The 24,988-nt window shown below is 41.1% G+C and overlaps 2 protein-coding genes across 4 annotated transcripts in view; one reads left to right on the top strand and one right to left on the bottom strand.

Annotated features, from left to right (window-relative positions):
* Nucleotides 1-11,815, top strand: part of racgap1 (Rac GTPase activating protein 1) — a 36,318-nt gene extending 24,503 nt beyond the window's left edge. For all 3 annotated transcript variants that reach the window (XM_068024959.1, XM_068024960.1, XM_068024961.1), the window contains 9 exons: nt 551-687; nt 1,136-1,300; nt 1,707-1,802; nt 2,498-2,696; nt 4,265-4,370; nt 6,152-6,284; nt 6,802-6,928; nt 8,680-8,791; nt 9,674-11,815. In XM_068024959.1, coding sequence (XP_067881060.1) covers nt 551-687; nt 1,136-1,300; nt 1,707-1,802; nt 2,498-2,696; nt 4,265-4,370; nt 6,152-6,284; nt 6,802-6,928; nt 8,680-8,791; nt 9,674-9,749 — 1,151 coding nt within the window. In that variant the 3' untranslated portion in view covers nt 9,750-11,815. The remainder of the gene's footprint in view (nt 1-550; nt 688-1,135; nt 1,301-1,706; nt 1,803-2,497; nt 2,697-4,264; nt 4,371-6,151; nt 6,285-6,801; nt 6,929-8,679; nt 8,792-9,673) is intronic.
* Nucleotides 11,816-15,070: 3,255 nt separating this feature from the next.
* si:ch211-210c8.6 (uncharacterized) lies at nt 15,071-23,595 on the bottom strand. Its single transcript, XM_068024913.1, has 5 exons — nt 23,420-23,595; nt 21,072-21,177; nt 19,439-19,545; nt 17,124-17,296; nt 15,071-16,120 (listed from the first exon to the last, which is right to left on the bottom strand). The coding sequence occupies exons 1-5, from the start codon at nt 23,523-23,525 to the stop codon at nt 15,845-15,847; spliced, it is 768 nt and encodes a 255-aa protein (XP_067881014.1). The 5' UTR covers nt 23,526-23,595; the 3' UTR covers nt 15,071-15,844.
* Between the last annotated feature and the right edge of the window lie 1,393 nt (nt 23,596-24,988).

The raw sequence follows: 24,988 nt of genomic DNA, 5'->3' as shown, positions 1-24,988 counted from the left end.
TAGGCCAGTAATTCCTCTGGTTAGTTTTGCTGTGCATCAGTATGGGTTTATACATAAATTTGGTAATAATACCTTTTGCTCTTGCTTGCCCTGTTTATCTCCTCTGACCATGCACCCTGCAGAGAGGAAGGACTGGGGACCTGCTAGGCTGGTGATAACACTGCTGTGCAACCCTTTACTCCTAGACTGCATTAGGAACTGTACAATAACCGCGACACCGATTTCTCTCGCTCACTCGCATTGGGAATTTGCCAGGCTGATTTTTAGTAGTAAAGTACAGTTGATTTAATGACAAAATTGTTCATTTTTGGCACATGTTGCTTCTGATCAAATGTTTGTGTTTTTATGATTTTGTTGAATGTCATGAAAGCTGAAAGTTGAGTTCCCAGGTGGCCTATTTGATAACCAGTGAATTTGGACAATTCTCTATATTTGAATCCTGACCGAGTATAATTCAGTGACTTTTTTTTTGTGTATTTGAACTGTTCTCCCTGTCCAGCTAAATTCTCCATGACTTTACATTATTTCCAATTTCTCTTTTTTTTTAAAGCAAATCTCAAAGGACAAGACCTTGATGCCATTTCGGAAACTCCCTCTAGCACACCATCAGTAGCCAGTAGATCTGATCATTGTAGTACACCTCAGACTAATGGAGGGATGAGGACTCATGAGTTTGTCTCTAAAACGGTATTTCTGATGTTTGCTATCTTCTGTTTAATCAGTATGTTGCTGCAATCTTTGTTTGTGTTTCACTTTCCTGTATGGAAGCTTTTGACTTCAAGTTTTGCTTGTCCCAGAATGTTTCCTGGGATTTGTCTGGAGTACATAATGTCTTGAAGTTATTTAAGAACTTTTTAGTTGAGCGCAAGCCTTCTATTCACATTCTCCTGGCCCCTGTACATGGACTTGAGCCTAATACGCAAACCGAGGATGACCCAAAGCTTTGGGGCCCAATATAAAGTAATGGGTTGTCCATCCCAGGCTTTTGCCCGTGCTTCTGAAGAGACTGCTTAAAGTGTATAAGATCACATTGGGTATGCAAGTATGTGCTACAATGACCTCAAATTTAGTTCCCCATCAGCCTGGAATAGTACTGCAATATTCCAAGTAACAATCTGTCTCTTTATTTTTGTAGGTTATAAAGCCCGAGTCATGTGTCCCTTGTGGCAAAAGGATCAAATTTGGGAAGTTGGCCTTGAAGTGCCGAGACTGCAGAGTGGTGTCTCACCCTGAATGCAGAGATCGCTGTGCACTCCCCTGTATCCCAACTTTGGCAGGGACACCTGTAAAAATTGGAGAGGTAAGATTCAATTTGACAGTTTAGAAATCTGTGGAATAGACTTCAGGCAGCAAAAATAGGCAGTGAAGCATTTTCAAACCAAAAGTACAACAGAAGCTAAAGTTGAGTAGAAATTTTTCAACAGTTTAGTCCATCTTGGTGTCAACCAATCCATACTCAAACAAGCGAAGATAAGCAGCTATTTGTAGTGTAACCAAATGCAGCGCAGGGGTATAAAATTTATCTGTTTGTGTTCCATATTGTATTTCCTTTGTGATAAATGGCCTCCATGGTTGACCAAATCATCCATTTGGGTGTATACAGTAACTTTGTGAATGAAATGTGCAACTAAGCAGCCTTATCTGGTAGTCTGGTATCGATGGTAGTTCTTTTGAAATACTGTTCACTTTATTTGTGTTGCTTCCAGGGAGTGTTGGCAGATTTTACATCGCGTACGTCACCCATGATCCCATCTATTGTGGTGCATTGCATCAATGAAATTGAGCAAAGAGGCTTATCTGAGGTAGGACTGATTTTTCTGAAAGATGAAACCTTTCATTATTAATACTCTGACTTGTAGTCTTGATTTGAAATTATAAAACTGGAGTGCCTCAAACCTTTTCTATGAGTTGGTGTTAAATTTTCAAGCCATTTATCTTTTACCTCTCCTCAGACTATTATATCATGGAAGTTTTTCAATAACTGATTCCAAGATGTGAAATTCAAGGTTTGTGTAGGTGAAGCACTGAAGCTGCAACAGTCCAGATTATTTTTGTGGGGCCTGGAGGAGCACTCCAGACCCTACAGAAATAATCTCGCCCTTGCCTTTTGCTCTTGCTGCACTTGCACCTGCCACATTCCAACCTAAAATGGCAGTCCAGGTCCTAGGACCAAACTGTGCATATTACAACAGACTAGCACCTGAAATGGGCAGGTGCATTGGGCACGCAGTGGTAGGCTGCTTTCAAAATGGCACCAGCCACATCATTGCAGTTAACAGGGCAGTAAGGCTGTTGACTCCATTTCGAGGCCATTGCCACCCTGTTAACATCAGGGGAATGGACCTTAAAATTTGAGTGTTAATTGGGCCGTATGTTGGGGGGAAAAAAACATACTTTGAAAAGTATATTAAAGATTTGCAGAAATATTTTCAATTTGGGTTTGTAAACTGTGTATTAAGTTTCGTTGTACAGTACAAGTAACTGATGTCTCCTTTAGACTGGTCTGTACCGTATCTCGGGGTGCGACCGCACTGTGAAAGAGCTGAAAGAGAAGTTTCTGAAGGGGAAGAACATGCCATTGCTCAGTAAAGTGGACGACATTCATGCAGTCTGTGGGCTTCTGAAAGACTTCCTAAGGAATTTGAAGGAGCCCCTTGTGACTTTCAAACTGTATTCAGCATTTGTAAATGCAGCAGGTTTGTAAATTTTGGTTCGAATGACCAGCATTGAGAAAAAAATAGTCTGTTTGTTGAATAACTGCACATGGAGTTATGCCTCAGTATGGACAATCCAACTGCTATGTGTGTGTTTTGAGGGTGTATAAGATTCCAGTTGGTGCTCCCATTTTTTAGCTATCATTTCTGTTTTGGGGGCTCAAAGCTTGAGGTTTAAAACACCTTATTAAATATTTTGAAGAATCAAATGTTCTTTTAACTTTGAATTTACAGATTAGTTTACCTGAAAGAAATGAAATGTCTGTTGCCAAGAAGTTCCCAGGTTTGAAGCCAGTCAGTGTTGTGTCAAATCTCACCCATGATGATTAAAGTCACTGAAATTAGACTCAGCACCTTTTGGATGAGTGAGGAGATAATCGAGCGGGTTCCTGCTCCTGATCACTGCCCTGTCACCCCTGCTGGGAAGTGCCCATGTGTGGATATCACCAAACCCAGTATTACCGTTGGGACTGGCTGTGATGTCTCCTGTGGTCAGATAGCCCGCTGACACTTGCTGTAAAGGTGTGTACACGAAGGAGCAGTCTTTTGGTGACGTTCCAGAAGTCAGCTTCCACCTGTGAAATCACATCCCAGTAAGGAGTCAACGCCATCTGATGAGAAAATGAATGCAGAACCTATAGTTCCAATTTTCAAAAAGCACACAAATTTGGCAGCTATGTAGTTAGTTTAAATGGTACCATTTTAACATCTTTCCTCATTTAACATTAGATACAGGAATATCTTGCAAAGCAGTAAATCCACTTGGGGGTTCAGTTTAGAGATACAGCACTGAAACAGGCCCTTCGGCCCACCGAGTCTGTGCCGACCATCAACCACCCATTTATACTAATCCTACACTAATCCCATATTCCTACCACATCCCCACCTGTCCCTATACTTCCCTACCACCTACCTATACTAGGGGCAATTTATAATGGCCAATTTACCTACCAACCTGCAAGTCTTTTGGCTTGTGGGAGGAAACCGGAGCACCCGGCGAAAACCCACGCAGACACAGGGAGAACTTGCAAACTCCACACAGGCAGTTCCCAGAATTGAACCCGGGTCGCTGGAGCTGTGAGGCTGCGGTGCTAACCACTGCGCCGCCCTTCAGATGTCCTAAATGGAAAGTAGCAGCAATTGTTTGCTTTTCACTGTTCTGGAGCCATTTGTTTTTCCCCTACATCTGAGCATTTGTTTTTTTAAAAAAAAAATGAAAATCATCTTTTTTGGCAAGTTTACTGCTAAGAACATGGAATGAGTGGAGTGTAGTTTATTGGAACTGTCTAAAACTGATCGTTTTAATGTAAAGGCTAATGGTATTGTATAACTGGTACTATGGTATGTCATTGTTTCTCAGTATATTGAAGGGTGCGGGGGTAGGATGAAATTATGCATATATATTGAAACTGGATTTTTTTTTTTCTTGGGAAATGTAGACGTAATTCATTTCACTTGTTCAACAAGAATTCAGCATTTCTAACTGATATTTACCTGAGGGCTAGGATGTTGCACTGGTTGGTTTGCCAATGTTGTGTTTCATTCTATAGAGATCCCTGATGATGATAACAGTATTGCAGCAATGTACCAGGCTATCAGTGAGCTGCCACAGCCCAACAGAGATACTTTGGCATTTCTGATGAATCACCTGCAGAGGTATGTTTGGATTTGGGATCTTTTGCCATTCAGAATGTTGAGTAGCTTGGGTGTCCACCTTTTTGCAGCATTTGTCACAGCCAGTGAGTGGGTCACACATGAATAACACTTATTGGTCAAAATCTTGATTAAATGTGTCCAATTCTCATTTTGCTCTTATTTTTCCTTCTGTCTTGCTCTATCCGTTTCTTGCTTTTCTCTGTAACAATGGGCAGGGAGTGAATGCAGCATCGAAACTTTATAAAAGAAAAAAGATAGCCTTGCATTTATATTGCGCTTTTCACATCCACTGGATGTCTCAAAGTCCTTTACAGCCAATGAAGTATTTTTAAAGTGTAGTCACTGGTGTAATGTAGAAAATAGGGCAGCCAATTTGTGCACGGCAAGCTCCCACAAACAGCAATGTGATAATTACCAGATATAAAAACAAAAGATGCTGGAAATACTCAGCAAGTCGGGCAGCATCTGTAGAGAGAGAAGCAGAGTTAATGTTTCAGGTCTGTGACCTTTCATCAGAACTGGCCACGGTTAAAAATGTAATGGGTTTTAAGCAAGTGAAGCAGGGGTGGGGGAAGAGAACAAAATTACCAGATAATCTGTTTTAGTGATGTTAATTGAGGGATAACTCTCCTCCTCTTCAGAACAGTGCCAGGGGTTCTTTTACATCCATCCAAGCAGGCAGATGGAACCTTGGTTTAACATTTGATCCAAAAGATGGCACCTCCAACAGTGCAGTGCTCCCTCAGTGCTGCACTGTAGTGTCAGCCTTGATTTTTGTGCTCAAATCCAGGACTGGGACTTGAACCCAGAGCCTTGTGACTCAGAGACAAGAGTGCCACCAACTGAGCTATGGCTGTCACAGTTTTGGTGGATTGGAGGCAGCAGTGTCAGTGGTCCCTGCACTAGTGAGCAGGCATGGTGCCCTCTGCTTGGGAGAGAGTGCTGTTTCACAGGCTTCTGTTTTCTTCCCATTGACTTGGGGATGGGGTAGTTGCATACCCAGTCTCTGGAGTCCCTTTGTGTGCTGTTTTACGGATTGCTTTGGATTACTCCAAGGAGGGCTAGCTAAATCCTGTCTGCGACCCTTTTCTGCTTCCAGTGCAGAGCTGTACTGTGCTGTGTACTATTAATGAAAAACCCCACCATCACAAATGTACCAGTGGGAATTAAGTGGGCAGGTAGAGCTGCTGGTGTCCTATTGCAGGAGGGGTGTAGTGCTTGGAGTGGGAAGTGGGTGTCAGCTGGTGTATTCGTGCTGTTAGTTAGCTGCATTATGTCTGTTTCATTATTCTCCTGGAGCTTGGTGGTTTCTCCTGAAATGGTTCTTCAGTTTTTAATGTATCAAGAGCTTTTGCTTGTTTGATGTTCAGCAGTTGAAGCTGTGTTAAACTTCAAAATATAGAAAAATTGAAGAAGGCCATTTGGCCCCTCGTGTCTGTGCTGCACTAATTGGACAGTTTTAAGCTTTATAACATGGATTTAAACCTTTAAGAATACAACTTTTTTGTGGTGCAGAAATGTTTCACTTTATTTGAACATTCAAAGAATTTGTTCTCTAAGGTCATTTTTAACTGAAACCATTTAAAAGGCTTTATAGCTGAATTTCATTGCATCATAGGTATTTATGGCCTGTGCACTTGGTTCTATTGTTCTGAACAGTTGTATTGCGCTAAAATATTGATTAACATTTCACTTGTTTCATTTAGCTTGTTCAAGTAAACCAACAAGTTGATGACATTTGATATAACGATCTGAACTCAAGTTTTTCCTCCCTTTCTTAGAGTGGCTATTAGCCCAAACTGCAAGATGGACATAACTAACCTTGCCAAGGTCTTTGGCCCTACAATTGTGGGTTATTCCACGCCTGATCCAGCTCCCATGTCAATGCTGCAGGAAACCAAGCAGCAACCAAAGGTATGTAACCAAGCTGTTGCAGTGTGCCTTAGTGCCTTACCTTTCAACAGCTGAAGAAGGACAAATTGGCCACATTTAGGCTTTGAAGTTTATCTTTTGTTTCACAGTCCTGTGAAACAACATAGCTTCTCTTGATCAAAGCTTCTGGAAGTCAGAATTTGAAATTTTCTGTTGTGTACACTGAAAGTGCAGATGTCAGAAAGCTGTCACTGGTGCAGTGTGCACAGAGGTGAAAAGGGTCCCCCTGCAGGCACAAGACTAAGAGGATTTCTGGTGTTCCCTGTTGAAAGTCCATCTAATGTTTCTGCAATCGCTCTTTATTGTGAACATTTATCTTTTTGCTTTGGGTTAACACAAGCGAACACGCCTGCCCTGGAACTTAGTGACATAAATGTTTTATGGTCTTACTAGCTATCTGTAGCTGCACAAGGTTTTCAGGTAAAACAGTAGCAAGCAGTCTTTTTCACGCATCTGTTTTGAAATTGAACCCATCTTAAGCTTCTCCTTTTTCTGGTAGGTGGTTGAGCGTTTGCTATCTTTGCCAGCGGAATACTGGAGCCAGTTTACGATGGTGGAACAGGAGAATGTCCAACCTAATCATATCATTGAAAATTCTAATGCTTACAGCACTCCTGAAATAAAAGGTAACACTTGTGGTTCTCAAAATTAATAAAATGGCATTCTGACTTGTTTTAAGCTGTGTACTTGTGTTCCTTGCAGTAGTTCAAAATCATTTATGGGATGGATTTTTCATGAGCAGGGAAAAAAAACCTTGGACCATGTAGTCGTGTTCTAGCTAGGCTCCGTTGTCAGGAGGTCAAATTGAAGCCCCACTGAATGACTTGAGCACATAATCCTTACTGATGTTACAGTGCTGTATAGTGTACTTTACTGTTGGGGATGCCATCTTTCAGTTGTGACATTTAAACCTTGCCCTGTCTGTGTTCAGCTGATCCCGTGGCACTATTCAAAGATGATGAGGGAGTTGGTTCTCTTGGTGACCTGGCCATCATTCCTCCCCCAAACAACACTGCCATTCATCTCGCTGTTATTTGAGATCTGGCTGTGTGCAAAATGGCTGCTGTTTTTACCAACATCAGTAACTGCATGTCAAAGTAATTCGTGTAAAAAAAACTTTTGAGATGTTTGAGAAATGTGACAAACTGCTATATTAATGCAAGTCTTTTTCTTTTATGATTGGCAGCTGTAGCAAGTTACCATTCAAATACATTTTTACCGCTTTCCACCAATTAAATAACCATTGGTTCATCCAGAGTTTGAGGGAGGAAAATCCAGAAATTCTACATTGCTTTTTAACCAAAGATCGGCTCCAGAGATGTGCACCCTTTGCTTTTGTAATGCGAGGGATGCACGTGAAGAACCTTACTCCATTGTAGCATTGTAACCATTTTGTTTAAAACTTTGCTATATAGCTGTAGATCAACAGTTCTGATGACATCCAAATGATGAAGAAAGCTTTGAGGTTGATCAGTGTTCTATAGATCCATTAGTTCGATCACAGCCTCTGACTAGGTGCCAGCTTTTTTTTCACATGTACTGTTATCATTAAGCTACGTATGGTTCAACAGTGAGAGTTAGGCAAGCAGGTTTGGTTATTAAGCAGCTGTGTCACATTAAAATTACAAGTGACTGGTGTAGCCTTTTTAACAATTGGTCATGGAGAACAAGTCTTGATTTTGAATCTTGAATTTTACCCGTACAAATTCTGTCCCATTTATCACATGGTAATTGCAAAGTCAAAGGGTGCTTCAAACTACTCGGAAGTGAACTAATGGAATGCTAACAAAAATGCATTATTAAAAATGGATATGTGACTTAATGTAGTGTCTCTCCAAAGTAGCTGATGTGATAAAACCCCATTGTACACCTATCTCATTTAGAGAAGGGAGGCCAAGGGGAATACTTTGAGGGGAAAGTATTCATCTGTTTTTCATGTCTCCAACTTGGTAGTTATGAATTTTCTTTCATTCTTCCATGAAAACTCAACTCAACTTTTCAGGTCTTCAGTAGCATCTGGAACTGCTCTAATGATAGCATGGCCCACTTATTCTGGAGAAGCTATATTACTCCTGCATGCAGGTTATACTTTGCACCAGCCTGGGTCCTGATCCAGGAGCACCCAAGCCAGGAAAAGTTAATCAGTCGGGTACTGCTGTGTATGCAGCATTGCAGATCTCCTCGGTAAAACCTAGTCCTAAAGACAGATCTACCTGCAAATGGAGCTGCTCCAGGACATAATAACCACCCGTGAGCAGCTCAGTGTTAGTGCAGACCTGAGGGAACCAATCTCATGAGTTTAGGTTTAGTTTTTCATGAAAGTGTCTCGACATAAATTTCACTTAGGCTTTTCTGATTTTATAATTTTCTTCCCTAGTGAGCATGCTTGGGCCACTTACCACACCTGAGCATCAAATAATCAGCAAGACCCCCTCGTCCAGCTCCTTATCGGCACGAGTCAAATCCAGTCTGACCAAGACCACTCCCAAGTAAGTACATGTCCGCTTCTGCAGTTTAGAATCAGATGTGAGAAATGATAGTTAGAGCATGCTGTTTAGTTGCCATGTTACAGGTGCCAGTTTTTATCTTGGTTACTCCCCATTTACCCATCCCTGCCAGATCTCTGGCAGAGAGTGGTTGACTTGATTCTCCATCTCTGCCAATGCTGCTTCAAAGTGACCGGAGATGATCTAATATTGCGCTCTTGCTCTCGAGTGCGTCTCACTTGTAATTACACACACTCTCTCCGTGTTTTTTTTTCTTCCCCCTTCCCCTTTTCATGGTCACTGTTCCTTGTCTGCACTCTGCTGAGTGGGAATGCTGGCTTCTATTTGGTGCCTTCCTGTAGTAACATAGCTGAAATTAGGCATTTTGTCTGCACAAACCCTTCTCGGTCCCTCCCTTGTACAGAATGTGTTATCTAATGTACTGCACAGTCCCATTTCATGGTCTTTTTTTCAACGACAATCTGTTTTAAATAAATTGGTTAATGTCTTCATTAAAATAGTGGACAGCACCTGTTCAACATTCACACAATAAGATAACTGTAATGTCCAGAATTATGGTGAAGGATTGTTCTAGTAATTTTCTCCTGTTGACCAACACCAGGCCCTGTCTTTACCTCTTCATTTGGGTCTGACTGGATGTTCTAAATGTACTCAAATTGCTTGATTTAAGTTGAAGTGACATTGTGCGTTTTGTGTCTGCTTGTGTTCAATGGCATAACTGTCTCGCTGCTATTGCTTTTAGGGGGATTAAAGTTCTTTTCCACTACTGTGCTAAAATTTATAACCTTGAAATCTGATGTGCAAAACAGTAAACAATTGCCATAAAATCCTTTCCCTGATTTAATGCTCTTAAATGTCTTGCAGGTTTGGAAGCAAGAGCAAGCAGTCTATCAATTTCAATCGAACTGGAAACTTTTTTGCCTCTCCAATGTTGAAATAATTGCAAATTAACCAAATGGTACCAAAAATCAAAATCCGATTCCTCGGAAGTTCGCGTTGAATCAACTACTTGTGCTAACTGCAGTTTTTAAGTATTTATCCTCTGCATAATACAGCAATCTTAATACAGCAGTTTTATACTTTGCATTAGGCAATAATGTGTAATCGGCAATGTAATCCTTTAAATGTAGTGGAGTTGACGTCTGTTATTAGTGATGGTACTTTTTTTTTTAAATGTTGTGAGCCTATTTTTAAGTAGATAACTTCTATATTCCAGTTTGTAATACTAATGCTTACCATTATGGGAAGGCTGAGTGTTGAATCTTGTAACCTTTAGACCAAGAACTGGTTTAGAAAACCACCTCAGGAAATTAACACTAAAAGCCCAAAGTAAAATTATTTCACAAAGTTACTACAGAATGGGACACATATGCAGAAAAACTAAAGGATTGCTATAATCCAATAATTTAATATATGCTGCTGGATATTTCTGTCTTATTATTGATCTGTAAGAAATTTTGTTTCCATAATTGCCTGCCTTTTATGGAACTATTAATTGGGAGTTTTAAAAAAAATATATTTTAAATGCTTAAATTTCTTACTGCTTTTGGAGGTTAAACTATTCAAGGGTAGCCTGTATGTATGTAGTAATTTCATACTGTGTTAAGCAGTTCCCTTCCTTTGACTTGTGCGTTAATTCTGTGGCTTCCCTCTGTGCTTTGGTGAGAATCTGTCAAAGCAAACGTGCTGCAGAATGAGTTTGCTGCCTACGTGGTTCTATTTATTGCAGGCACGTACCGACTTCTGCCAGCTTTGAACTGCCAGCTTTTAACCCAATTGATCGTGTTGGCAGCAGTTTTTATCTAGTTACAAAACAAACCTAATTTTAAACCTACTTGTTCACAACTTTGACATCAGCAGCTATCGAGCCATTCAAATCACCAGTGGCGTTTTTGGTAGGGCGTGTGAACTTCAATCTGGGCGCTACAGAGAATTGTCAAAGAAATTAGTTTCATAAAATGCATTTCAGATTGCAGTGAACCATTTTGTGGAAACTGGTCTCAGCAGAAGACTGGGCACAGAACTCTTCAAATTTGGGATTACCGTGGCCCTTGAAGTGATTCAATAAATAGAGGTTTCATTGTAAAACCTTGCAGATTATTATTTATTTGCTGCTTTTGATTTTTGTAGCAAAGTTAAATCCAGTTCATCCAAATACTTTCTAACCCATTGATAACCAGAAGCTTCTATTTGTGAAAAAAAACTACATTGAAGTGTTTTCTTTACAATAGATGTTTAATCTGCTCTATGGGGGCGCTATCTGTGTGTGTAAACAGACATTGTAACGTGTGAGCAATTTTGAAGTGCAAGATTAGATTGGGCACAGACTAAGGCCAAGTGCTTACTTCTGTTATGATTTGCAATATGCATTAATAGAGTTCTGTATTATGCAGAGTTATTGAATGCATTCAATACTTATCAAATAGAAAATTGCTGCCAAAAGTAGAAGTATCTTGTCTCCAACTAATAAGTTGTATGTTATGTAGACTAGATTCTTAAACTATAGATTATGGCATAATCTAAATGTAGCTTTTACAGAACTTGTAAACGCATCTATTCCCTCTTATCTGTTTGTTAATATTAATATCCCTTTTAGTCATTTGAGTGGTAACCATTATAAAAGGCCAGTACCAAAGATTTGCCTTCAGCTGTAGAATCCTTGCTCCATCCTGTTTTCTTGCAAACTTTGTGGGTCTCCCCCACAAAAGTTAAATCCAAGCGAAAATTCATGCAAGCTGTCACTAATGCAGCTTTTTTTGTTTCTCAGTTGAAACGCACAGATACTGTAAAAGTCTGTATTAGAGCTTTAGTCTCTGAAGTGTTTGTAATCATTTGAGGATATGCTTCCCAAGTATCAGTTGAGGGGTCGCTACAGCTTCACTGATGCATACTTAAAATTGAATACCATCTTAAATGGCACAGTGCATTGTATGTAGTTTTCACTGTACTGTTGTGTAATGCACGCTCTGATGTTTCAAACGCTTCAGTTAAATGTTAGTGATCAACTTTCTGGTGTTTTGTGTGCTTTTTATACTCTTGCTGTAAGTACCCTCCAAGTCTGTCACCATCCTGACATGGAACTATATCACTGTTCCTTCACTGTCGCTGGGTCAAAATCTTGGAACTCCCTACCTAATAGCACAGAGTGTACCTACACCACCTGGACTGCAGCGGCTCACCACCTTCTCAAAGACAGTTAGGGATGGGCAATAAATGCTGGCCTTGTCAGTGACGGCCATGTTCCATGAATGAATGGAGGGGTAAAAAGTACCTTACCCCTCAGTGGAACCTCACTATTTCCTCCTTTGGGTTTAGTATTCTGTTTTCTCCTTGCCTTCCTTCAGAAAATAAACTAAATTGTGACTGGAGCCTCTCTGCTTTTATAAAAATTTTTTAAAAACGTACAGGTGCCTATTCACAATGCTACACACAGTTGTTGATGCCCCAGTCTTGCAATAACTGGCAGTATCCTGTAGGATTTCCAGTCAAAGGATGGATCTTTTGACTAATACTGTAATGTAATATACATTAGTAACACTCATCCACTTATTGACAATGTGTCAGTCCTTGTAGTTACTTACAGCAAAGAAATCATCGGCCATTCTGCCCAAGTGGTCCGAGCTTATGTTTATTTTACAAGTACCTTCTCCCACCTATTTCACCTAACCGCTTCATATCCTATTCTTTTCTCCCTCATGTACTTACCTAGCTTCCCCTTAAATGCATCTATGCCATTTGCCTCAACCACTCCCTGGGGTAGCTAGTTAGAATGTGGAACCTATCCAGGTTAAACAAAAAGTTTCTCCTGAATTCCCTATTGGGTTATTAGTGACTATCTTTTATATTTGTGTCCTCTAGTATTGAGTCTAGCATGAACTCAATGGGCTGAATGACTCTATCCTATGCTGTAAATGACTGACTATTGGAGCCCTCCCCACAAGTGGAAGCATCTATCTTATCAAACCCCTTCCATTAGGTCACCCCTCAGCCTTCTCTTCTCGAGAAAAGAGCCCCAGCCCATTCAGTTGTTCCTGATGGTTATAACCTCTCAGTTCCAGTATCCTCGTAAATCTTTTTTGCACCTTCTCCAGTGCCTCTGTCCTTTTATAATATGGAGACCAGAACTGTGCACAGTACTCTTGGGTGTAGTTTCATACAAGTTGTTTTTCAATTCTATTCCTCCAGAAAGGAACCCCAATACTTTGTTTGCATTTTATGGCCTTGTTATCTTGCTACTTTGACTGTGAATCTGTACCCCTAGATCACTTTGCTCCCGTACCCCATTTGGACTCCTTTCCCAAGGAGTATGTGGCCTTGTTCTTCCTACTATAATACACTGCCTCACTTATCTATATTGAAATTCAACTTTGTGAAGTACAATACCTCTTGAACAATGAGTGGTTATCACAATGTTCTTTGTGGATGAACTTCAGGAACAATACAAGTAGGAAAAGATAAATATGTAAGACTGCAGTAAGCAGTTTGGTTTTGTGTGCTAATTCAAGTAATAGCTTCATCTAAGGGTAATCTCTTAAGACTGACATAACTTTCTGTTGCTCCTTTCCCACAATTTTCTTTAAGGGGGAAGGGTGCAGTGAACCAAACATTTCTCATGTTCCAAGGCACAGCGCATTCCCCTTAACCTGCTTAATTACAAAAATGACTCTACCTGCTCCTAACCACAGTATACATTTCAGAAAGTAGTAACTGCTTAAACTAAACTCCTTTTCAAGCAGAACTTATAACAGCTTTTAAAAAGGGAACTGGATGAAGATTTGAAAAATAAACATTTTAAAGGGTAAAGAATGGATGGCTGAGAACCACCAAAGGTGCCTTGGGCTCGATGTATATAGCCAGCCTGTACAGTCACTGTACCATAAGATATTAGCTAAAACATGAAAAATTAGTTATTTAAAAAGCTAGGTGGGGATTGCACCAGATGAGAGTAGTGCTGCACTCTATCTAGGCTACTGACTTGCTCTTTTTGTTTAATCTTACTACTTTTAGTGTTTAATAGTCTGAACTTTGCCTTCTGTCAGGGTGGTGTTTTCTGTCAGTGGGTGAGTTCAGATGTGCCTGGTGTGATCCTGTGCTATTTCTAATGCATACCCTGATAGTAAAAGATACATTTCCCCTTGCTCTGCTATCCCAGATACTTTATACACAAGGTCAAGTTCGGGTCCTCGGTAAGTAAGTTATTTCTAGTAAAGCCTGGCTACATGTGTCGGGTTCAGGCCGAGATTCCGAGTCCAGCATTCTGGCTCGGGTTGGGCTGGACAATGCTGCTTCCAGGAAGTCATGGGATCAGGCTTACCCATGATTCCCCACAACTCCAGCTGCAGGAATCGCCTGCTGCCGGAACAGATGAAGAATATTTGTGTCGGGTCAGGCGCAAGTTTGGGTTGGCTGTAGTCGGGTCGGGTTTTAATTTTATACCTGAGCCAGGCTTTAAATTTATAGAATGTACAGCACCGAAAAGGCCATTCAACCTAACTGGTCCATGCTGGCATTTATGCTCCACGTAAGCCTCTACTCACCCATCTTCGTCTCACCCTACCAGTAATACCTATTAGTTTCTCCATGTTTATCGAGCTTCCCCTTAAGTACACCTATGCTATTCACCTTGCCTACTGCAAGTGGTAGTGAGTTTCACATTCTAAGAAAAGACTTGCATTTATATAGTCCTCTTTATGACTGCAGGACATCCCAAAGTGCTTTACAGCCAATTAAGTACTTGTGACGTGTAGTCACTGTTGTAATGTAGGAAACACAGCATCCAATTTATGCACAGCAAGATCCCACAATGTGATAATGGCCAGATAATCTGTTTTAGTGATGTTGTTTGAGGGATAGCAGAGATAGCACCCCTGCTCTTCAAAATAGTGCCATGGGGTCTTTTATGTCTACATAAGAGGGCAGACAGGACCTCAGTTTAACATCTCACACGAAAGACGGCACCTCAGAGTGCAGCACTCCCTCGGTACTGCACTAGAGTGTCAGCCTAGATTTTAGTGCTCAAATCTCTGAAGTGGGACTTGAACCCACACCTTTCTGATGCAGAGGTGAGAGTGCTACCCACTGAACCATGGCTGCCACCCTAACCCCTCTGGCTAAAGAAGTTTCTCCTGAATTCCCAGTTGGATTTATTAGTGTGTATCTTTTATTTATCGTCTCTAATTTAAAATTCCACCCCCCCACCAATGTGGAAACATTTGCTGACTTTTTGAATTGAGCATAAGTACAAAGTACCTAGAACAGGGCTGCATTATAAAATTTTATTTTGTTGAACAGTTGAGAAATTTCAAACTCTAATGCCACAACAGGATAATTCTCAGCCCACTGGACACATCTCTCCTGTAAAATGAAACACTGCCTTGTTAACAGCAAGATAATTTACAAGAGGCTATTCACAAAAATAGTTACCCGGATACAATGTAGAACGAATGCCTAAAAACAACAAATGCAACATGGTTCAAAAGGAACAAACTAAGCAAAACGTGTATTAATAACTCATTGTAGATCAGAGGCCTTAAATTCACTCCTTGGTGTCTTATGTGGTCTTTATTCCATTGCTAATCTTCTCTCTTTCCCCCTCCTCAGCCCAGCTGTTATCACTGCAGGGATGAGAAATTATAAGGATATCCTACAGCCAATGATTAGTTATTTGCTGCTGGCTGACATTAGATTGTGTATGGTATTCACCCTATTTTTCTTCGGGTAGCTGACATTGCAAACTACTAACTTAAAATCTGAGGAAAAGGGGGAAACAATTCCCATAGTTACAAAACTTCTTTCCCCAAATCCCATAATCTCCGTCATCGTTGCATTGATCCTCACACCAGGGTTACTAAGTGAAACGTAACCATAATGCAAGTTTCAAGTAAGGTATTTGGATCACCGGCTAAAAGATTGGAATACCTGGAACACAGGTACTCTTAAAGAATGACAGCCTGAAGATTGTGAAACACAAGAAACCATTCAACCTGAAAATCTACACCTTTATTACAGAATATGGGGAAGAGAGGAAAACTTGCATTAAAATTTAAACGGCCACAAGGTTGGAGTGTTCTTGACGTATTCAAGGTAAGCGGGATCATGTCCCCACCTTGTCATTGCTTGCTTTTCCAGTGTTGGAATTCCACTTACGTGGGTAAGTAAGTACCACAGAAATACAGGTGAGAGCATACTGACATAATCCACTCCCTTCATTACAGTAGAAGCAGAGATGAACAGGCCAGTCCACTGAAGCATTTCTCCCAGGTAGTTTGGGTGACGACTGTAAGCCCAGACTCCAGTTTGAATGAATTTGCCCTGATCGGAAAAATAACAATATTGTGAAATCCTTACGAGTACATGTCCTTTTGTTTGTCTTCTCCATTAACCCCTGCCCCACTGAACAAAAATGTCAAGCAGTTAGTAATAACTAATTTTATTTGCAAAGACCTTAATACTACCAGGTCGTGTAGGACGACTTATGATTAGGATGCTAACAGGCTAATGAAACTAAACATCTCTGCTGCAATTTTTATTATGATTAGGCAGATTTCAAAAGTGTAATCATATGTGAAAATGTGCAGGGTTGAAATTTTGCATGTAAAACTTGCGAATTGCTTGAATTTCCATCAGTATTTCATATTTTCAAATTGGATAGTTATCAGTAAACTAACTTCTACTATTCCTTTTTATAATTAATAAACTGAGAAAAAGACAGTGGCAAACAGAGGTGTGTCATACTTAAGATGCCAAATGTTTCTGTACTGTCCCCAAATGTACATTTGCAATACAGCACCAGATAGAAATGTTCGACTTGCTGGCTGGTACTTCATTTTTCAACTTCAAATTAGATTTCTATGAGAAGCGAGAGTAATGGATACTTGGATATAATCTAAGCAGGTAGCAATCGGTCCCTTTCTCAGGAACTTAATTTGATGATCAAGTCTTACTTTTATGCTCAAACCAGCTGTCAACACTGAAACCAACTGCCTGTGTTTAATGCTCCAATATGACTAGTACAAGGTGGACAGTCATAATGACAGATTTGTTGAAACTTGTAGTTCGTTACCGGCGAATATTGTGTCCCGTGTATAACATCATGATTGTGAGGAAACCAGAGCCAATGCTATAGTAGCTGAAAGGTGCGTCTTCGGAATGATTTGTAGAGATGCAGGGAATTCTTGCAATATTTTTCTCCAATGATACAAAGTATCCTGGGGATTGTATATCGCAAATTGTCACTACGTTCCCTTGCTTCCTCCTACCCTAGGGAAATAAAAAATGGGGAGGGTCATTAGAAGTACAGTAAAAGATCACTTACAACATTTTCAGGATCACTTTTGAAATTCCACTTTTGCTGGTCTGCAACTGTTTCTGTAGCAAAGCCCAAAATCCAGATTATCCACCCTGTATAGTCTAGGACACACAAAGGTTGGTCCTTTTCCTGAGTGTTTAGAATTAGTGTCGGAAGAAGTGTTATGAAGATCCATACACCTAGAAAACAGGAACAAAACTTTACATTTCTTTTTAATGTGGCATACCAAAATAACCATTCAAGAGAGACTTAGCTATGGCATTTTAGCACATGGCAGCCCAGACCGCAAGTGTTTTTTTAAATGCTGACTGTTATGACCTCAGTAGAGACCGTTAACTTTAAAACAAGAGATATGAACTTCCCAGTGACCGATTAAAGAATCACGACAAAATTTCACGTTTGAAGACTTTTACTATAACTAAACAGTACTTAGCGAATAAACTAAATTACAGAGGTAGGTATTTCCCATTAACTTATTAACACACTCGAAAACCCCACACCACATTTATATATTACACAGCGTTCTCAGGGGAAAAGCTATCCTTTCAGTTAAAAGTCCCAACCTCCTCCCAGCCGCAATGGGTTGGATCTCCCAGTCCTTATCAAAGCCAACGTCCTCTTCGCTCACTTCTTCCCAGCACATTTGACTGGACTTCCATTAATAAAGCAATCTGTGGTGACCCCATTGGTCTTTTCTCCTCCACAAACCTCAAGCCTTTGAAATGGGTTTAAATCTCAGCAGCTTTTTGCTGTATTGGAGACCCCAGAAACAGCTCATTGGTTCCCCCTCCCTCTCTTTAGGCTGCCAGCTGACTATTTGTGCTGGTTTCTTCCTTTCAGTCTCCAGACTTAGGAAAGCCTATCAAATTTATTCAGATCAAAAGTCAATAGTCATTTGCCTTTGACGATTCTCAGAGACCACAAGTCTGGCCATAGCAAAACCAGCTGGGCCTTCCTTTGTTTCCAGATGTTACAAATTGCAACTCAAATCTGCATTTTAGAGCCTCTGGCTCCCTGTTTACAATCCGAGTGCCTGGGAGAGCAAATCCCATTGTGCTTCAGGTGTTACAACCTTGCATCTGCTTTCAAAAGGGTCTTGTTCTGGGTTCCTTGTTCTTATGGTAACCAAGACCCTTGGGTTGTCTCTGGGCAGATTTAGTATGTGGTCACATGTTTCCTCCGAATGTCCATTTTACACTATTAAAGATTACAGTTTTTAAAAACATAACCATACTACAAAGTCCAGCAGTCGTAACACTGAAATTGTGGAAAGAGAACATGCATTAATTTATCTGCCCATACAGCTTCAAAGGAATACCCAAGAGAATCAGCAATAGTCAATATGATCACAGCCACAGTAGTACATAGATTTTCCTTCCTCATAAGCCTAATGCGGAAGACAGTGAACAAGTATGTAAAGAGTCAATTTATACAGATTTATGCAATTATGCTTAGTCAATTTTTTTTATTGTAGAGTCCAGGGAAGGTCTATGTTTATTTAAAATGGGAATTGCGACTTAAGTTAATCCAGAGCTGCTAACCGCATTCTATCTTGTACCAAGTCCCCCGTTCACCCATCACCCCTGTGTTCGCTGATCTACATTGGCAACAGTCTGGCAACTCTTCAAATTTAAAATTTTCATCTGTGTGTTCAAATCCTTCCATGGGCTTGTCCCTCCCAATCTCTACACTCCTCCAATTCTGGCCTCTTGCGCATCCACGATTGGGGGCCGAGGCCCGAAGCTCTGGAATTCCCTTACTAAACTTCTCCAGCTCGCTTTCCTCCTTTAAAGGCCCTTCTTAAAACCTACCTCTTTGACCAAGCTTTTGGTCACCTGTCTTAATATCTCTTTATGTGGCTCAGTGTCAAATTTTGTTCCATAATGTTCCTGTGAGACACCTTGGGGTGTTTATCTACATTAAAATTACAGTATATAATTGTAAGCTGCTGTTGTTGGCCAGACCTGGAACACTGACTGGATAGTGCATCTCCCAATGTACAAAATGGAATGCTTCTAAAAATGAAGCCTTTCCCATTTCTCCTGGAGTGATTCTCTTTTATTGAATAGAAACCCCAATCTTTAATAAGTAAAATTAAGTTTCTGCTTAGAGTCTGCAGTATACACACCACCCCCTCTTCCCACAGAATACCTGGGGGTGGAAAAGGGCCCATGGATGGGGCAGTCCTGGGTTCCCTCTGGTGACTGGCTGGAAGACCCACTGCTGCCCACCCAGTAGGCAAAGGAAGGGGATTCAAATATTAATGAATGGGGAAAACATACTTTCAATAAACTGATTTCCCTTCCCCCAAGTAAACTCACCTTGCAGAGTCCAGTAAACAAAGAACTGTTTTGGGTTGTTGCGAACCTTATTGAAACGTCTATCGCGGCCTTCCTTTAGCACTCTCAAGAACAGAAACAGGCCCAGTCTGGAATTAAAAAAGAACCCTCAGTACTGCCACAGACATTTCACTTGTATTGTCTTTACAATCTAGTTCTTCTCTATTGAGCCGTTGCAGAACTGATGTGCACAATGCTCCATATATTTCATTCTTGGCACTAAGCAGGGGCACGCCTGACAACAATGCTAGTGTTGGTGCAAAAGGGAAATGTTTTGCACTGACACTGCATGTTAAAAGTTTCAATACAGTCTGAATACAGAAAGTCCAGGACCATCCACACCTAGAGCGCAGCACAGCAAGACTCCCTGGAGGGAAAGAGTTGCTGCTTGTTCAGCTCCTGCGCACCCCCCCAATTTACACGCCAAGTTTAGCATCTGTGAGAAGCTGAGGCCACAGCTAAACATGTGGTATTTCGCCATTTTCTCAGCAAAGGTCTCAAAGTGGATGCTTTTCTCCATTTACTGACAGCAGCCCTTTGTCATAAGATATTATACCAGCTGCTCTTAGTTAAAATTAGATCAGGACTGGGCAGATTTCCTGGTACTTGCTTAAAGGCAGTGTAGAGGAAAAATAAGAAATCACAATCCACTCACAAGCAACAGCTCAGTTTAATTTCATTTTTTTTCCACCAAAGTTACAGAAATATTATATATTATCTTGTAAATACCCCTTCCGGCTGGTAAATGCACTGGACAAAGTGAATTTGAGCCACCTAGATTCAGAGGTCCTAGGCTTAATCCCCAGTTTGTGCTGAATTAGCTGATCAACCAAGACAGCAACAGAGTCACCACTGCTAAGTATCAGACTGAGGAAAGAGGGTCAGCTAAAGCTCCTGGTCCGGGCTCCTTCTTTAAAGTGATTTGTGGGCAGGATTGGGCTTGGCTGTGATGCTCACCATGGTCGAATAGGCGTCACTTTAAGCTCCCATAGGAATAGTCACAAAAGGAGGAAAACGTTGCAGGAATGTGGGGGAGTAGTGGGACTAATTGGATTGCTCTTCAAAAGAGCCAGCACGGACTCAATGGGCCAAATGGCCTCCTTCTGTCCTGTACTATTTTATCATTCTAAGTGGTGTATGGAAGGGCCACTTAAAGTACAGTATCCCTAGTCTGGGATGATTGGTTTGAAACCCTTCTTGTTTTTCAAAAGAAAGAAAAAACACAGGAGGCCCCGCGCATTAAGGAATATATTTTACCACAAAGTGAAAGAGTGCAGACCCATGCCCGTAATCCTCCATTTGCTGAGTTACCAGTGCCTAGCTGGTAATCAGGCACTGGGCACTACCTGCACACCACTCATTCACCTCCTAGTGGCTGGCAGCAGGTTACTCCTCTGCCAACTTAGCCAGTGCCAGCATTTGAAAAAGTGAAGGTGAGAAAATGCCTTAAAAGGAAAATTCCATGCAAAGATAAAACATTGAAATATGTTTTGAAAGAGTGATTGTACAGAATAGATCCAGTTAAGATTGGCTGGAATAGTTTGCAGTCAAAATAAAGCATGCAGGACACTCAGCTCAGATTTATAGTTCTGAATCTGGTCTGCTGTATCCTCACCTCAAGGACCACACGGTTACCAATACACTCTGTATTTTCTGTCTGAGGTAGCTGGTGCCATTCCACCTATAACTCAGGTAAGTCAATATGCAGAAGGTCCCTGATCCTGTAAACAGATGATCTATATGTTACTGAATGGAGCTGCAGAATATGAACAGATATTTAAAGGGGGAACACAGGGAAAAGCCTGCAGATGCCTCAAGATTTGAGCCAGCGAACAGATACGCCCACTCTAACACTACAATTTGTTCCTTATTCGTTTGTGTGCTTATTGCATCAAAATTACAACAGAGAAACAGGCAGCATGACCCAACCAGTCTGCGATGTTGGTGTTTATCCTCCACACAAGCTGTGTCCTAATCCCTTTTGCCTGCTCTGTTGCCATATCCCTTTATCCTCTTTCAACTACCTATCTAACCTATTAAATGTTGACATAGAATCTTACAGCTCAGAAGGAGGCCATTCGGCTCACCATCCCTGTGCTGGCTCTTTGGTCGAGCTATCCAATTAGTCCCACCACCCCGCTCTTTCCCCATAGCCCTGCAAATTTTTCCCCTTCAAATATTTATCCAATTCCCTTTTGAAAGTTTCTGTTGAATCTGCTTCCACCGCCCTTTCAGGCAGTGCGTTGCAGATCACAACAACTCCCTGCATAAAAAAAAAATTCTCATCTTCCCCTCTGGTCCTTAAATATGTGCCTTCAATCCTTGCTCTATCTCTAAACCTCTTACCTTTAATCCCTATAGCTCCAGGAACATAGGAGCAGGCCATTCGGCCCTGCTCCACCATTCGATAAAATTATGGCTGATCTGATTGTGGTCTCAACTCCATTTTCCTGTCTGCCCCCCCCCATAACCCTCGACTCCCTTGTCGATCAAAAATCCATCTAACTCAGCCTTGAATAATTTCAATGACCCAGCCTCCACTGCTTTCTGGGGAAGAGAATTCCACAGACTAACGACCCTCAGAAAAAATGTCCCCTCATCTCTGTCTTAAAAGGGAGACCTTTTATTTTTAAACTATGACCCCTAGTTGTAGTCTCCCTCACAAAAGGAAACATCTTCGTGGTATCCACCCTATCAAATCCCCTTAGGATCTTATATGTTTTCAATAAGATCACCTCTAATTCTTTTAAACTCCAATGGGTAAAGGCCCAACCTGTTCGACCTTTCTTCATAAGTCCTTCATCCCCAGAATGAGTTGTGAACCTTCTCTGAACTGCCTCTAACGCAATTATATCCTTTTGCTAACAAGGAGACCAAAACTGTACACAGTACTCCTGATGTGATCTCACCAATGCCCTGTTCAACTCCAGCAAAACTTCCCTACTTTTATATTCCATTCCTTTTACAATAAACAACATACCCCATTTGCCTTCCTAATCACTTGCTGTACCTGCATACTAACGTTTTGTGATTCATGTACCAGGACACCGAGATCCCTCTGTACCACCAAGTTTTGAAATTTCTCTCCATTTAAATAGTATTCAGCTTTTCTATTCTTCCTACCAAAGTGGATGAGTTCAATTTCCCACATTATACTCCATCTGTCAAATTTGTGCCCACTCAATTAACATATCTATATCCCTTAGTAGCCTCGTTAACTCCTCTTGACAACTTACTTTCCTACCTATCTTGGCGTCACTGGTAAATTTAGCTACCATACATTCATTTCATTCAGTCACTTCATCCGAGTCATCGATATAAGTTGTAAATAGTTGAGGCCCCAAGCACTGATCCCTGTGACACACCACTAGTTATTGCTCAAAGACCCATTTATCCCTAGTCTCTGCTTCCTGTTAGCTAATCGGTCCTTTATGCATGCTAATATGTTACCCCCTACACCATGCACTCTTATTTTATGTAGTAACCTTTGATGTGGCACCTCTGCACCCTGATTCCAGGCCACTGTCACATCCCCTCATAATTTGAAACTCTATCAAATCTCCTCTGATCTAAAGAAAACTGTTCTAATTGTTCAAGTCTTATGTAAAACACAGAGCAAACCTTCAGCAGTTGAAGAGCAACCGTTTGTATAAATTAAAGGATACTTGTGATCATTAATTCTATATACGCATAACTAGTAACAGAAAACTAGTGTGTTTAGCTGCTGCACTGAATAGGCCATTACAGAAGTTATGTGATGACCAACTCCGAAGAATGTTTCATAACACCCGTGTTACATAAACACCCGACAACGTCCAATCTTCCAAAACACAAAGATAGGAGAAGAAAGGTGCTGCAAGAACTGGGCAAAAAGAAATTCACGTGAAATTGAAATCTCGTTCAATTCCCCTCGCCCCCCGCTTGTAAACTTCTTGCCGCTAGCCCCACTCCCTCAGCACCAACCTGCCAAGTCAAAAAACTTCTCTGTTTGCAGAATGCTCGCTACAGCCCAGAGAAGCCACTGAATGGTGAAATCTGTCACCGCACATTTCACCAGGATAGTGCCCATATCTGACCCACATGAGTGTCTGTACCCTCGCAGAGCGGAAGTACCACTCCAGCCCTTCGTGTGCCGGGAAAAGGGGGGAGGGGAGGTTGCATGCAGTACCCAGTAAATACAGTTCATTGACATACCCGGAAGGAATGAGCGCCTGTTGAGTTTAGGGATTATGCTCTTCCTGGCAGAATTATCCTACAATTTCTGCGTTGCAATTGCAGGAAGGTAACTGATGCATTCCTACTGCACTGCAAAATCTATTTTAACACTGCAACCCTGATCCATAAACTGAAAAAAGCGTTGTCTAATACAGCGCTTGAACATTGCACTTCAATCCTTATCTGGAGGGGCGGGGGCCTGAACATTGGATCAGCATGTGCAGTCACTTCCCCGGAGTTCTCTAGCTGCCTTGCAATACATTAAACTGAAAAGCAGTTAGATTAGATTAGATTAGAGATACAGCACTGAAACAGGCCCTTCGGCCCACCGAGTCTGTGCCGAACATCAACCACCCATTTATACTAATCCTACACTAATCCCATATTCCTACCAAACATCCCCACCTGTCCCTATATTTCCCTACCACCTACCTATACTAGTGACAATTTATAATGGCCAATTTACCTATCAACCTGCAAGTCTTTTGGCTTGTGGGAGGAAACCGGAGCACCCGGAGAAAACCCACGCAGACACAGGGAGAACTTGCAAACTCCACACAGGCAGTACCCGGAATCGAACCCGGGTCCCTGGAACTGTGAAGCTGCGGTGCTAACCACTGCGCCACTGTGCCGCCCTAGTTAATGGTATCTTCTTAAACCCCATTACTTCTCTTCACATGCATGCTGTAACTTGACTCTCAGATTGGCTTACCACTCTGGGCAAATTTTAAACTATTACTTATTGCACGATATGCCCATTCAAAAAGAATTTCTTAAACCTACAAATGCTATTTATGAAATTCAAAAAATAACGAGAATAGTCGAGTGGATTAAAAAAAAATCTGTGCCTCTCACCCATCCTACTGGTAACCCTGATTCAGAAACTAAATGCAGTTCTGTCAAATTTTACAGATAATAAATCCCAAACGAGCAGGGGAAGGGCAGTCGAGGAATTACATAAGTAAACAATTTAACGTGGCTTCAATCCTATAAATTCTCCTAAAGAAATACTTCAACACAGAAACCTGTATTTTCTAATCTGTGGAATTTGAATGGGTTGCTGCGGGGGTTACAAGTTTTTTTTTTCGATTGCAAATTCTAGGCTGGGGTCCCTTGAAATGAAGCTGGAGAATGCTCCCATACATAAGCTTCTGTGAAGGTAAAATATGCTGGGAACATGAAACACTTTCCCTACTCAGTATCAGCATTAAAGAAAGAACTTGCATTTATATAGCACTATTCACAACCTTAGGAAGTCCCAAAGTGATTTACAGGCCAATGAAGTGGAGTCACTGTTGTAATGTAGGAAACATGGCA

The sequence above is a fragment of the Heterodontus francisci genome, chromosome X, assembly GCF_036365525.1.
Source record: "Heterodontus francisci isolate sHetFra1 chromosome X, sHetFra1.hap1, whole genome shotgun sequence".
Lineage (NCBI taxonomy): Eukaryota > Metazoa > Chordata > Chondrichthyes > Heterodontiformes > Heterodontidae > Heterodontus > Heterodontus francisci.
The sequence above is the reverse complement of the archived record's forward strand: the minus strand, read 5'-3'. Positions and strand labels throughout refer to the sequence as shown.